At 44.0% G+C, this 15,141-nt stretch overlaps 1 protein-coding gene across 4 annotated transcripts in view; it reads right to left on the reverse strand.

Moving 5' to 3' along the window:
- PRKCQ (protein kinase C theta) overlaps positions 1-15,141 on the reverse strand; it is a 179,689-nt gene that overhangs the window by 157,125 nt on the left and 7,423 nt on the right. For 2 of the 4 annotated variants that reach the window (XM_059404042.1, XM_059404044.1), the window contains exon 2: positions 706-921. The exons of the other annotated variants lie outside the window; for them this stretch is intronic. In XM_059404042.1, coding sequence (XP_059260025.1) covers positions 706-711 — 6 coding nt within the window. In that variant the 5' untranslated portion in view covers positions 712-921. The remainder of the gene's footprint in view (positions 1-705; positions 922-15,141) is intronic. 4 annotated transcript variants of the gene reach the window in all.

The raw sequence follows: 15,141 nt of genomic DNA on the forward strand, positions 1-15,141 counted from the left end.
AAGCATCCGCCTTCAGCTCAGGTCATGGTCCCAGGGTCCTGGGATCTATCCCCACATCAGGCTCTCTGCTCGGCGGGGAGCTTGCTTCCCCATCTCTCTCTGTCTGCCTCTCTGTCCCTTAGATAAATAAATAAAATCTTAAAAAAAAAAAAGAAGAGTATAGATTCTTTGGGATACATGACTGATGCACATAAGCAGCAAAATCCAGTGGGTGCCCGAGCCCACAAAGGCTTCTGAAGGAATGGTTTCTGACGAGAGGAAACCCCAGAGCACTAGCTTCAGGAGAGGAAGAGGGCTCAAAGCCGGGCAGCAGAGATGCACTGGAATGGGATGAGAGGAGATAAGGTTGGGAGAAGAGGAACAATATGAAAGCAATTCCCCTTTCTGACAGCGTGGTCAGCACGGTTTAGAGGACGGCGGTCAGCCTCAAGGCTCCGGGAGGTTCCATGGCTGCTCACATTCCCCTTCCCTTCTCTTTTCTTTATTCAAGTAGGCTCCATGCCCAGCGTGAAGCCCAGTGCAAGTTTTGAACTCATGACCCTGAGGTCAAGACCCAAGAGTTGACCAAGAGTCGCACGTTGAACCAACTGAGTCACCGGGTGCCCCTGGCTGTCAACGTTTCTATGTAGAACACTAAATTGAGAAGGCACCTGGCGAGGCCTCACCCCCTGGGCACTGCTGTAGGAAGAGGCACCTATCACTCACCTCCATGAAGGGAATTTTGTCGACTCTTTCTGGGGTTGGTCACAGAAAATGAAAGTGGAGGTTGACGGCAGTATCAGACATTTCTTCCAGGAAGTCTCCTATCCGAAGTTACTTTCACTGGGAATCAAAAATGATTTCCACAAAGAATAGCGGAGTCTAGTGCTAGAACGACTCATCCGCATCTCCTCGTGAACAGTAAGGATGTGTTCACATAACCTATAATTGACATTAAAGCAGAGCGGTTATCTGTTTGCGTATCTTACTAGTAGAATCTCTCATCTTTCTAAGTGATGCATATACAAGCTATTTTTAGGAGCTTCTATTTCAGACAACAGAGATGCAGATGAAGAGTGCGATCCTCTGAAACAGACTGCTAAACAGGAAAATATTTACCAAACTGCAATTCTTTGCTACCATTTGGATGAGGGAAAAAGGCACCCGTTGTTGTGCACAGATACTGTATAAACAGACATCAAAGGAGAATTTAAGGGGTTTCAAAGTAAATTTGAATTTCTTTAAGGGTATTCATTTTACCAAGTTTACAATATTATAGTTATTTTTAAAAAGATTTTATTTATTTATTTGACAGACAGAGATCACAAGTAGGCAGAGAGGCAGGCAGAGACAGAGGAGGAAGCAGGCTCCCTGCTGAGCAGAGAGCCTGATGCGGGGCTCAATCCCAGGACCCTAAGAAGGGGGGAAGGCAGAGACTTAACCACTGAGCCACCCAGGCACCCCTATAGTTATGTTTTGTAAGTGGATACCACAGGGCAGATTAAAAGGGACAGGGGATGGTTTAAGAATGACCTCTTCATTACAGAACATTATAGCAAGCATTATTGCCTCCTGGTTGTTCCCTTTTTTCTCAGTTTGTACATCATGCCTTTAAAAGCCATAAATATGAGCTATCTAGAACAGGCAATCCAGACAGCCAGAAGTTCCCAGGAGTTGGGGGGGAGCTGGTCATGGGGAGTTATTGCTTAGTGGGTCCCGAGTTTCTGTTTGGGATGGTGAGAAAATTCTGGAAACTGATCACAGCAGTGGTGAATCTAATACCATTGCACTGTATGTTTAAAAATAGTTAAAAATGTAAATTTTATGCTATGTGTATTTTTACTATAAGAAACAACAAATAACACCTTATTTAGTATTAATAAAGCATTTGATTTATTACTGAATTTGCCAACAATCTTAACTTTATCTCATTCCTGGGCTGCTTCCTTCCCCATTTCCTAGCTGGCCATTCCACATTTGTTCTCCTTGTGTCTCCAAAAACATAATTCTCTCTTCTCTACCCTCAGTGGATGGGCTAGTCCGTTTTGATGAGAAAAATAGAAGCCACAAGACACAGATTCGCTCAGCTTCTGTCACTCTGGGTCGACCTCTCTTTATTTCTACCTCTCTTCTCTCCAGAGTGTCCCAAGTATGACCGTGGCCCTGGCCACATCCCTGGGACTATTTTTCCCCTTCCCCCCTTGTCATTCTTGTGATTTCAGCCTCTGTCCCACTCCCACCTGCAAACATGCTCCCGCTTCCTGTCCCCTGACAACTTCTGACGTTGCTTCTCCTGCAGACGTGGCACTGACTCTTTTCTTCACCAAGATCTGCAGACCATTTTCATTTTCTCACCTTCCCTTGGCTTCTCCACGTTCTGCCCCTTGGCTTCCACCCCCCACCCCCCTGCCAGTCCTGCTCTCTCCAAGGCAGTGATGATGCCGCCTCCAGATCACTGGCTCATTCTCACTCTTCCTCCTCACTACCCTACATTACACGGCCAGCTCCCCTGCTTCCCTCCTGCTGTCCCTCCCATCACGTTGGTCACCCTCTGGGACCTGTCGGTTCAGTTTGGTTTGCCTAAATATTATGGATAACATCCAGGTTTGGACTTTTTTTTTTTTTTTTTAGGGTCTTAACAGACCCTAAGTGAAAGAGAGGGAGAAAGAAATATTTGTGGACCATTGGGAAGCCACAGTGATGGCTTCAATGATGGCTTCAATGGTCGTCTACGTAATGATAACTGCAAAGGGTATGTTTTTCTTGATACATACTTGCACATCTTTCAGTCCTATGTTTTCAATTGTGTATTGGACTTCTCCAAGTGGTGTCCCACCAGCTTCTCATGCACAATCAAGATAAATATGAATTCTACCATTTCCCCAATGCCTATGCCTCTCCTCTCTCCTCTGTCTTGATCAGGGCAATCACCACTTACTGAGTCTCCCGAGCTCCCCACAACTCAACTCTGAGGACTGCTTCACTCTCATCATTTCCATCCCGCCATGCAATGAGTCCTATGAATTTTATCTGGTTACTTATTACGTACTAGATCCCTACTCTTTAGTATTTTAGTTTGAGAACGTCAGATAGTTTCTCTAAATACAGTGGATTCCTAATTAATACCAACCCTCTACCTATTCCTCTTCCACAGCAGCCATAAGAGACGCCTTTCAAAACCTCTTCCATGTTGAAAAACATAGAACATCTTTTCTGCTTCGAGCATTAGTTCTAGGCTCAAAGGCTGCATGATCTCTTCATTAGAATCAAACATCAAAACTTTTAAGGGTTCAACAATGGCTGAAACTATAGGTTTAAAAAGCATTTTGGTTTCTTTAAATGTGTTCTTCTAAATAGTTTTGAATGTGCTTTTAGAAAACCTTAAGCAAAACAAATCTTCCCTCACACAACTAAAAAGATGAAAGACACAGAATGCTAATTAAAAAAAAAAAAGGCTTAGTAAACACATAGAGGAGATATATGCAGAAACCCACAACTGATTTAATTTGCAAAACCACAGCTTTAGCTCAACTAAAGTAAAGATGACTTAGATAAAACACAACCAGAAAACTGAGATGAAAGATAGGGGTTAAGAAGTTAAAGTTGATGGTTCAGCAAGTAGACATCACGGGCATAGTATGAAGGTCTGGGAAATTGCTCTGAAAACAGGTGGACTGACTCCACGGACATAATGTTCTTAGTGGAACATTAGTCCTGCTTGCTGGACTAGTGTCATCTACTGAATCATGTCCCTTTCACTTGAGAAGATACAGTCACTTGATACAGAAGCAGAGGCAAGATTTTTAGGTTGAAGTTGATTTTTTCTGGTTGACGTGGGAGATCGCTCGTATTTGTGAAGGTTGTTTCAGAGCCAGAGTTAAACAGTGGGAGTCCAGAATCCTTCAGTGTAATCTTGATTCTACCACCAACCAGCTGTGACACCTTGGAATGTCCTGCCTGGCACCTCTACACCCCACTCTCCTAGCCTTGAACATGAGGATTCTGGGAAGAATAGCTCATATTTGTACATGCTAAAATTCCATAGTTTACTATTTTTCATCTAAGTATTATTAAGAATTAGGGGAGAGTCTCAGAGATGGTTTTTACCCTTAGGATTTAAGGAAAAGGGGCAATAAGAGGCCCTATTTAAAAACTGAGGACGGCCATTCTCTTCCCAGTGAAACATTTAGAGTACCGACATCATTCTCAAGCACAGCAAGGCTTGTCCCTTCAGATGTGGCATATGTGGAAGTTACAAAGAGGACAGGAAGTGAAAACATTAGGGCTGGGGCTACACAACTGGGAATTAATTAGGCAAACTTAGAGATTCCTTCTGCTCATGTGCTTACTTGCTGAATTGTAGCAACAGGCAGTGCAAGTGAAGTTTTTGGTTTTGTTTTTTTTTTTGTTTGTTTGTTTGTTTTCTTTTTATAAGAAAAGGTGTAGCTCCAGGGTGCCTGGGTGGCTCAGTGGGTTAAGCCTCTGCCTTCGGCTCAGGTCATGATCCAGTGTCCTGCGCCCCGCACTGGGCCCTCTGCTCAATGGGGAGCCTGCATCCCCCTCTCTCTCTGCCTGCCTCTCTGCCTACTTGTGATCTCTGTCTGATAAATAAATAAAATCTTTAAAAAAAAAGAAATAAAAGGTGTATCTCCTTAGCTCCTCATTACTAACAGGAATCCTAAAGTCCGATTCCTAACAGACCTTAAGTGAGACACAGAGAGAGAGAGAGAGAGAGAGAAATAGTTATGGACCACTTACTGCATGCCAGGCATGTACCAACACAGGAAGACAGCAATGGAGAAGAAGCTGCGACCCCAGGAAGAAGGCAGAAGATGAGAATGATGCGTTATCTGGGACTAGGGAAGGTCAGAGGACACCTTTCCTATGTCATCGGGACTTGTCTGCACCCTTTTTTTAAAACCCTAATTTTGTGGCAGTGAGTCCCTATCCCATTTTCCTCTCCGTCACTGTCCATGAAGACAAGGCATGTGGTACTCGAAGAGCAGGCCACATTCCAGAAAGTTGCCTGTTTGGATCTTTACCTTCCTCACTATTCTTTCTCAGCACTGTCATCATCTAAATCATCTCATTTATACTGTCTTTCTCTTCGAAAAGAAAGTAAGCTTCACGCAGGCCAGGATCTTGGCCCCTGTTTTTCCCCTGTGCTCCCAACACCTAGATCAGTCACTGACCAATAATCAATTATATGCTTGATCAATTCATATCTGTTGACTGAATAAATTCCACCCTTCCTTCTCATGAAGATTCCCATCCTCTCTAAGTTAACGAGCAAGTCCCTCTAACATCGGAGGGAAACCTTGCCAGGACTGGCATTTCTAAGGGGACCTATGTGCCTTTAACTTCTAGTTGGCAGAATTTCAGGTACTGGAATAAAGTGAAGTGAGAACTTTCTGGCAGTGTCACAGGAGGTATTTTGAGATCAGGGAGGAAGTGGCATTCCAAAGGTGGTCACCCTTGGATTTGCTGGGAAGTACACTTCCAGGGGGGGAAAAAAACCACCCTCTGTTCTGTTCACAGCTTCTTCCCTTCCTCTGTGGCTGAATCCATAAGTCCTTTAAAAGTCCTGGCTGCAAGCTGGCACATCAGGGGTCCATGAAGGACAGAAGGAGAAGGTGAAAATAGAAGGCATACAAAATGTAGATACTTCGTTTCTGTCTCTGAGATCATGAATCATGATGTCCTGTGCCTTGGTTGTTATTATAAGTTTCCTATTTATATATTTTGAGGGCTATTATTTAAATTCAATGAATTGCTCAACATCTGAAAATTGTCCATTGGCTCAAATATGAAGCACCTATTGTGTTTCTGATTTTATTTTGCAACCCAACAAAAAAATGATAAAGTACAGATTTCTTGGGATTTTAAAAATTAATCTCTGGAAAATACTGACAAAAGTAATGTTTTCTTAAATAGAGGTATTGCTGAACTTTTCAGAATCTTGGGCTTCAGGAATTTGTCAAATAATAATAATAAATACTAGACCTAAAAGGATCAAAACCTTAATGTGAACCCTATTAGTGATTCACAGATGTGACAACTTATTGACTAAAAAGCAAATTACACAGTCACATCAGGCAATGCTAGAAACAATTTAAGTGTATCTCACAGTATAACAATACATCATTCTTCCAATTTCCAGAATGATCCCATAAGACTGAAGTTCAGACTTCAAAGTGATTACCAAGGAATGTTAATATGGTTGCATTTCTCACTCACTTTTAATTAAACAAACATTCTTCTCCTAGCTCTTTCCAAGTTATAGCTGTGTGTAGACATGTACATGTGTGTGTCCACATATGATAGAATTTGCCATTTTTAAATGTTCCCCAAAAGTAATTGAGATATAAAGAGAAGAGGAGCTCTCAAAACTCACTTCTCAGAATTAACACCAATGTCAGGTAGCATTTTTTTAAAAATGAGTCCGTAGCTAGAGTGTACTGCCGAACTCAGGTTTAGCCAAGCAGAGTAAGAACAGAGACCAGAGCATCATGCTGCCTGTGATGGCATTCCAGCTCTGCCACTTAGGCGTTCTGTGACCTTGAACCACCTAATTTACCCATGACCTCACTTGTAAAATGAGGACAATGAGAGGACCTACTCCAGGTGAACTAATGGACGGAAGTTGAGCAGAGCAGCTGCTGGTGTATGCAAAAATATTTCCACATGATGATTACTTCCTTTATATTTGTTCAGTCAAAAGAAGACTATGGGTTCTTTCAAGGTAAGTCTCCCTTGGTCGGGCTTAGGGGTCACCTCACCTCTCTCCAGTCACACCAGGTCCTCTTTGTCAAAGCCAAGCACATCACCGTCTGTGTCATGTTCATGAGACCCAGTCAACTGAGCTCAGGGATGAAGGCATCCACCCAAGGGACAGTCCCACACACTTTTGCAGAAGCAGGCTCTTCCCTTCTCTCTGCTCAACTTCTCCTCTGCCCTCTTGGGATGGTTGGCCACTTGCTAAGAGTCACACATTGCTTAGATCGGGGTGTCCCGTTTTCAGGGCCAGGGCACCCTGGAGGGGCACCCCTTGCACATCTCTGCAGAGGCCACAGGGCTGGTCTGACGGAAGGCCCTCTGTGCACTGCTTTGTGCTTAACCACGACATGTCTGGCTCTCCCCCACATCCAATGGAATTTTCTCTTCCACTGACTATGCTTGTATCTCATCTAGCACATTCTCTGTCTGCACTTTGGTGGCACTGGACCCGCCACTCAGGCTCTATCACAAGCTCACCTTCCTCATCACACCCACCTTCCTCTTGTTTGGGGTTCTCCGGACTATCCAGAAGGCACCCCGCAGCTCTGCCATTGCACTGGGATGGTGACATCAGTCACCAAGCGCTCATGGAGGGACCTATTCGCAAGGGGAAGGGCTGGATGGTGGACTAAGAGACAGATGCCTGTGGGGTTGGGGTTGGGGAGGGGTTTGGGGTGGGGGCAGTGCCATCATGGCAGGACCCCAGGCACATGGGGGATATGCGAGTGTTGGGGGACGGGATTCTGGTGGGAAGCAGGGCATGGCAGCACACAGTCCCACATGGAGCACTGCTACCCCAAAGACAGCTGAAGAACAGGGCATGTAAGCCTTCAAGTGGAGAGGTCAGAGGAGCAGGTGAGGGACAGGGTGGTAAGGGCCTGGCAAGCCATGCCAAGGGTCTGAATTGCATTCTAAGGGTGGTGTGGAGTAACCATGGACTTGTCAAGTGGAAATTTGCCTTTAGATGGTGTGTCTGTCCTCTATCAGTACAGTGTGGTGTGCATGGGAAGAGCCACATGGAGGCTACAACTTGGAAGACCAGCATAAGGTCACCCTCATGAAATGGTTTCCCTGACAGCCTAATGTCTTGGGCTAGACCACATCTCCCAAAACGGCTGTGACCATAATGCCCCCTCCACAGCTCTTCTGCGATGCTGCTTGGCCTTACCCCAGAGGGGTGCAGCCTACTGCCCCTGCCCATGACCTTGGCTGGCCTTGACTTGCTGACCAGGCAAATGGGTCAGGAGTAATGCTCTGTGAATTCTCAGTTTGCCCCCTAAGACATCTCAGCTTTGGCCTTTGTGCACTCAGAACACTCACTCTTAGGCTCTAATCACCACGAAAAGAAGCTCAAAGTAGCTACACAGAGCAAGGGAGGGCGTGGGTGGTCCCTGTCTTCTAGCCATACCTGCTCAGAGTAAACATGAGTGAGTGCATTTCCTGTCTGACCACAATCTCGTGAGAGACCCCAGGTAATGCCCTGAGGAACAGAGCTAGCCCACATGCCTAATCCATGGCATCATGAACAAATGAAATGATATTGTTTTACGTCACTAAGTTTTGGGGGAAGTTCATCCTACAGGGACTGATATCCAAAGCAACCTTCTGAGCCAAATAAATACATGTCAGATAAATAAGAAACTCCGACTTTGACAACTTCAGAGCAAGAGCTCTGGTCCACTATCAATATGTGTGAACTTGTCCTTCACTATTGATGATTTATTACCAAATCTCATCTCAAGCCTAAGTCACACTCAACTGATGAGTGCTCAAGCTTTTTAAAAGGCGGGTCTTAGAAAATGTAGTCCTCTGATTCTGCCTTGCAAAAAGCTAAGAAAAGGTGGTGTGTGGATTACAATTCCCCGGAGTGCCGTCTAAATTTTCCTGTTGGTAGTTTTCAGACAAATATCCCAACAAACACATGTTCCACACATTGGACCTGCAGGATGTTTGATGATTCTTCATAATTTGCTTTCAGAGCTGTATGGTGCAGTGTCTTGAGATAGTCCAGTACTTGAATAAATAGTGTGATCTCTCTCTAGGTGTAGATATTTAGACCCAAAGGACTAGATTATCTCTCCAAAAGAAAATACCGGCGATATTTTTCCAGGAGAAAATCGATGTTATATATTGAAATAAACACATATCCTCTCTGTGCTGAATACTTGGAGTCTGTTCTCTGAAGGGGCTTGTCCTTTTTCCCTCCTTTCTATTGAAATAATAAAATTCAAATATGATATCTTGTGTAGACATTTCTCGTTGCCAGCTCTGCCCATGAGAAACTGCTAATAGATGCCTTTTAGTTCATCAATTTCTAAAATTATATGCTAATTTATACTGAATATAGAAATTTTTTGTGTGCCAAATACATCGCATTTATTTCAACAGGAGACAAAAACCCTCTTCCTACTGCTCATGTGGCTTTTACTCTCCTAAAGCACGTTTGCTCTGATCTCAAGGGTACTGTAAACATTAACAAATCTCAATGCTGAGGAACTAGGAAGGATCTCAGTAGTAACATCCTTCTCTTTATTGGAACAGAGGAAAGAAGGTTCAAGAATCTTGGGCTGTGCCTTTAGCAAATACTTACACTGCCTCTGCTTCAGAATTTGGGATTATGCAAGTTCTCTCTCACTGAATTATTTCATCAACATTAAAAGGATTTTTACAAAAATCTAGGATTGGCTCAGTTATACCTAAGGGGTAGAGTGATTCGCGTTCCTTTTTTTTTTTTTTTTTTTAAATATTGTACTCATTTGACACAGAGAGCGAGCTGGAGAGCAGAAGCAGAGGGAACACAGAAGAAAAGGGAGGAAGCAGATTGCCCACCGAGCAGGGGGCCCAACACGGGGCTTGATCCCGGGACCTGGAATCTTGACCTGAGCTGAAGGCAGATGCTTAACTAGACTGAGCCACCCAAGCGCCCCGTAAGCTCCTCTTCTGAAAGAGTTTATTTATGTTTACTATCAATATCATCCCTTCTAAACAGCCTTAATGTGTATAAAAAATCCGTGTTGGGGCGCCTGGGTGGCTCAGTGGGTTAAGACTCTGCCTTCAGCTCAGGTCATGGTCTCAGGGTCCTGGGATGGAGCCCCTCATTGGGCTCTCTGCTAGGCAGGGAGCCTGCTTCCCCCTCTCTCTCTGCCTACTTGTGATCTCTCTCTCTCTGTCAAATAAATAATTAAAAATCGTTGAAAAATCTGTGTCAATTTATTCTTGTTTTTGAATAACTAACACAGAACAAATTTTGAAAAATTCCCATTCTTAGAGGATAGAAGATTCTATCTGGCTGCTATTCCTCATTGTTTTATCTTCCAGAAACAAAATCCGCTGAGGAAGTCAGGCTGCTCCTTTTGGAGAACCAGGACTTCAAGGAAACTCAGCCGTTCGGCATTTGAGAAAATTTGGCATGTGAATCTTCACTAAGACTGAAGGAAAGATGTTTTCTTGTTACAAAGTCAGAAATATCGCTGGACAGCTTTGGAGCTCAGGTGACTAAGGTTCTGCATATGGGTGACAGGTTACACGCTCCTCTCTTGGTGACATTCACTCACCACATGGCCTAGTCACCAATGCTTACAAATGGGCTAGCCGGGGCCTGCGAACCCGACCCTTACCCAGTACTGTACCACCCCAGGTGCCCGGTGACATCTGATTGGAATATGTGGATATCCAAGGAACCCAGGAAACAGCTACACAATATTAGGATCAGGAGGAATCCGAGAAACATCCTAGAGACCCATCATTCAATTCACGTATCTTTTGATCCCTACCACAAAACTGGATTGAGAACTCCGTTTCCACAGCCATGTCTATGATCTTCCTCTCTGCCTTCACTGTTGGATGGCCGTGAAAGACTGGTGGGTGTCTGGAAAAGCAGGACAAAGGCAGGGGGCAAAGGGCGATGCCACAAGACCCAACAGCTCCTCTCCAGTCTCTTCCACTGAAAAGGAGACTCCAATTCTGATCCTTAATACCCTGTGCACGGACTACCATCTGTCCCCGTTTAGCAAGGGACCTGGACAACGATGAGCAGAGAAGGCACCAGAGAACTAGTGAGGGGAGAGAAGCAGCTGCAGATACCCGGCTAGGGACTGGCTACCAGAAGTCAGCACAGCAAATCGCCACAATGTTCTTAGCTCTATGAACCACTTCTCAGTTAGGTCCCTACACCTCACCTTGCAAATACAGACAAAAACTGTGGAGGTTAGGGCCCTGAGAAATGTGATCTTGATAGAATGCTTCCCACTGACAGCTGGAGGAAAAGAAAATATATTCCCTTCCTCAGCTCCAGATGCTGCCTGAGCTCTGCGCTCTGAGCTAAAGAAAGAGAAATGGAAGACCTGTCACATGCCCGTAGGTAGGCTTACTCGAGAATTAAAATATCATTACTGATCTATGGTGATGAGCTGGATGGAAACTGCAAATCCTCAGAGACACAAGAAAGTACAAGAGAGAGAGTAAATGCATTACACGCCACACAGCAAAGGCATAACACAAAAAGACACTTTTTGTAGTTGCCCCAAGAGACTACGATTGAGAAGAGTTCTTCACGAGCAGAAGAAAGAATACACTTGGAGTTTGGGGGCTACCTTATTTTCTTATTTCCCCAAGGAAAGCAGGATACTTTGGATGGTGAAGCCATGATGGGGCTGGAATGCAGAGAAGTCTAAGTCTTACCCAGTGAGTGGTGTCGTCTCCCTTAGTCCACAGACAAAGGTGGGCTTACCCTTAGCTGACTCTATGCCAGTACTCCACAGGAGGGAAATGTCACAATGGAACTCACAGTGGATTTTCCCTGAAACACAATGCCATTCATGTAACAAACCATACTTTGAAATCTGCCTCTGAAATCCCACAGAGGTTACACCGGCTTTTTTTTTGTTATAAGCCAGAGTCCTAAACTCCAGTTTTAACATTGTTTTAGCTTTGGCTTACTTATTGGTAGGAACCTCTGCTTGTGCCCATTAAGTTTTATTAGTGTTGAGATTTATTTTTTATCTTCTTTTGAAAGATTATGGTATTTTTTCCCCTTGGTTTCAGTATTTTTTGGTTATTCTACCATTAAATGAGTCCCCCTAACTTATTATTCTTTTTCTGTAAGATTTTATTTCTTTATTTGACAGAGAGAGACAGTGAGAGAGGGAACACAAGCAGGGGAAGCAGGAGAGGGAGAAGGAGGCTTCCCGCTGAGCAGAGAGTCTGATGCGGGGCTCGATCCCAGAACCCCAGGATCACGACTGGAGCTGAAGGAAGCCACTTAATGACTGAGCCACCCAGGCGCCCCTATTCTGTATTTTTAAAACATTTTTCTTTAACTGCTTTCAATGATTTTATCTTTGGCACACTTTTATCATCTGAATTCTTGGATTTAGGCTTTTACTTTTTACCTTTCTTGCTATTACCTGCTTTAATGAATTTTTAAGATGATTATAATTTTTTTCCTGAAGTTTTCTTAAAATCTTTTATTATCTCATTAAAAATTTTTTACTTCTTTTATCCTTTAATATTTTCTTTTTATTAAAAAGAAAATACCTCTTTTACTCTTTTATCCTTTAATATTTTCTTTTTATTAAAATAATGTGTGAGTTATCGGTATATCTACGTTTAATGTTTCCCTGTTGCCTCACTCTTCTGCTTGTAGGATATTTCAGAATATTTTAATATTGCCTTTTATTTCCTGATCATTCTTGACTTAGTCTTTTTTTCCCTTTTCTTATTGCCATTATAGTGGTCATTAAAGTGAGAAACTGGACGGAGATTGATGGAGGGAGAAAAAAAATCACACTGTAAGGAGGGAAGATGGGAGGTATTTTGTTTTTTTGTTTTTTTTTTTTTTGTTTTATCTTGCAGCAAACTGTCTTTTAGCATCTTTGGATGTTCCCATCACCTCCAAATCTTACTTTCTAGAATTTATCCAGAGAAATCCATAGACCCACAGGACTGGCCAAGATGATAAGGACGGTCTTGTGCACACATTAAAACTCTCTGGATTAGGATTCCTTTCTCCTATCACTTAGCATATAGTCTCTTAGACATGACAGGTTCTAACATTTATGGCTCATTTATTTATCCCACAAATATTTATTAAGCACTTATTATACGTCAGATATGTCAGATGCTAGGGATTCAACAGAGAATAAGTGGAAATGTGGAATCTGCCCTCATTGAGCTTGTAATCTGTTCAGGAAATCTAAAAATAAACAAACAATGGCATTACTGTGTAAGTGCTGTGGTCACCAACATTCATTATTTGCTCACTAAGTGCTACATATGGTGCTAAGCACTTTATATGAATGATCTCACATGTGTTTTAAGAACACATGGAAGGAAACAAGACCCAAATTCACAGGATGAGGAGAAGCATTCGAAGGGGAAGGTGTCTAAGACAGGAGCTGAAGATGTATAGGAATTTGCCAAAGGAAGGAGGGTTTAGAGGTTGAGCAAAAAGGTCATGAGGCAATGACCACGCATGGGACCCCTAAGGAACACAAAGAGGCTTGGACTTGGGAGAATGTGATGAGTGTACTTCTTGAGAGGACAGGGGAGTGTAGATCAACTAGAACCCTCCAGTTCATGTTACAAAGTCTGGGTTTCCTTCCAAGTACATTGGGCAGCTACTGGAGTTTAAAGCCACGAGTGACATGTTCAGACCTGGGTCCTAGAAGGGCTCTTCCAGCTGCAAGAGGGAGAACCTGTCTATAGTAACAGAGGCCAGGTAGAAAGTTCCAGAAGTAATACAGAAGAGAAATGGTCTGTAAACAGACGAGGGAAATGGTGGTGGGGAAGGGTGGATGGAATAGAGATGTAGGGGGTAGAATTGATAGAATGTGATTTGGGGTGAGCTACGGAGGCGAGGAGTCAAGTAAAAACATCTAGATTTCTGCTTGTGTGAGGAGAAGGGATGCCAATGCCAGATACAGAAAGAGTGACAGGGAAATATCTGCAGCAAGAGAAAGAGGAAGGTGATGTGTTCAGTGTGGGGCATTCGATATTGAATGTGGACATCAACTTGTGGCAGAAGAAGATCAGCAGAACTTTGGATAGGTAACTTCGGGGTAGTGGTCAGCGAGGAGACGGTTCCCAAGATGAGTGAGAGATGAGGCCGTCCTGGGGAGAGAGAGCTGAGGCTCACCAGCAGAGCAGAGAGGAGATTTCCAAGGAGAAGAGAAGGAGGAAGAACAACGAGTAAGGGGATGGAAGGGAAGCATTGCTTCAGGAATGCAGGAGAGTCCAGTGCATGGTCTGCTGCAGAGAAGTCGAGGAAGAGACTTCAGCAAGGGGGAGCACTGGGAGTGTGAGCCACGGTTGCCTAAGAGTTAGGAGAGGCAAAGCCAGACAGCTATGGCCAGGACAGAGTAGCAGGCAGAGAGGACAATTATAAGGAGTTTGGTTGTGAGGAGGAAAGAGAGAAGAAAGTACCTAGAGGAAGGGCAGTCTCTTCCTTCTAAGAAGAAAGGGTTTTAAGCACGTTTGATGCAGTGAAAAGGGACCACTGGTGAGGCAGGAAAGGAATGCACAGATGAGAGAGGAGAGAATCAGGAGAATGAGAAAGAAATGGGTCCCAGAGCACCAAGGGAGGAGGAACATTAGCCAGGAGGAGGTGAGGACAGGAGGGGAGACCCAGGTGAAGTTAGATTATGGCCTTGGGATCACAAAGGCAGGTTCATCTCATCAGGAGAACTTCCATTTTTCTCAGTGAAGCAGGAAGCAAGGCAACATGCTGGGAGTAAGGGGATGGGGTACCAGAGGAAGGTCTAAAGTGCTGTAGAAAGCAAGCGGAGTTGACCGGGGAAAGCCCGAGAGCCTGGCTGAAGGTGGAAATCATGGAATCAGAGCATCATGAATTTGCATAGTTGCACAGTTTTGTCCATTCAAACTCATCAATCTCTGTATACACACTGGAGAAAGTGGACAGTTGGATTCAGGCATAGCCCCAGGGGTCCTAGCTTCAGAAAGGAAAGCACACTCTCTCACATGGCACCGCTCATGTGCCTCATCTTCCAGCTCCGGGGGAAAACTTTGTCAGGGGACGGGGCGGGGGAAGGAGTAGCTGTTTTCACTTTTGTCAACTTCAGGCTGAATGATCCGTGGTCTGTAGAATCAACACTATTCCGTCCTAACTGATCTAGTCCTTTAAGAAGCTGATGGGATATAGCTCAAAGTTTACACTCTTCCTAACAATGTGGAATATGGTTACAACACCTGCTCCAAGAAAGTATCTCCCACAAACAGCCAACGATGAACAAACTTGGAGAATACAACCCACATATGCTGCAGAGGCATAGAAAGAATATTAAATTAGGAGCCAAGAGATTGGGGCTCACTGCTAGTAATTTGTTGTGTGACCCCTGATGGAGTGTCTTAACCTCTACCAGATTCAGT

The sequence above is a fragment of the Mustela nigripes genome, chromosome 6 (assembly GCF_022355385.1).
Source record: "Mustela nigripes isolate SB6536 chromosome 6, MUSNIG.SB6536, whole genome shotgun sequence".
Lineage (NCBI taxonomy): Eukaryota > Metazoa > Chordata > Mammalia > Carnivora > Mustelidae > Mustela > Mustela nigripes.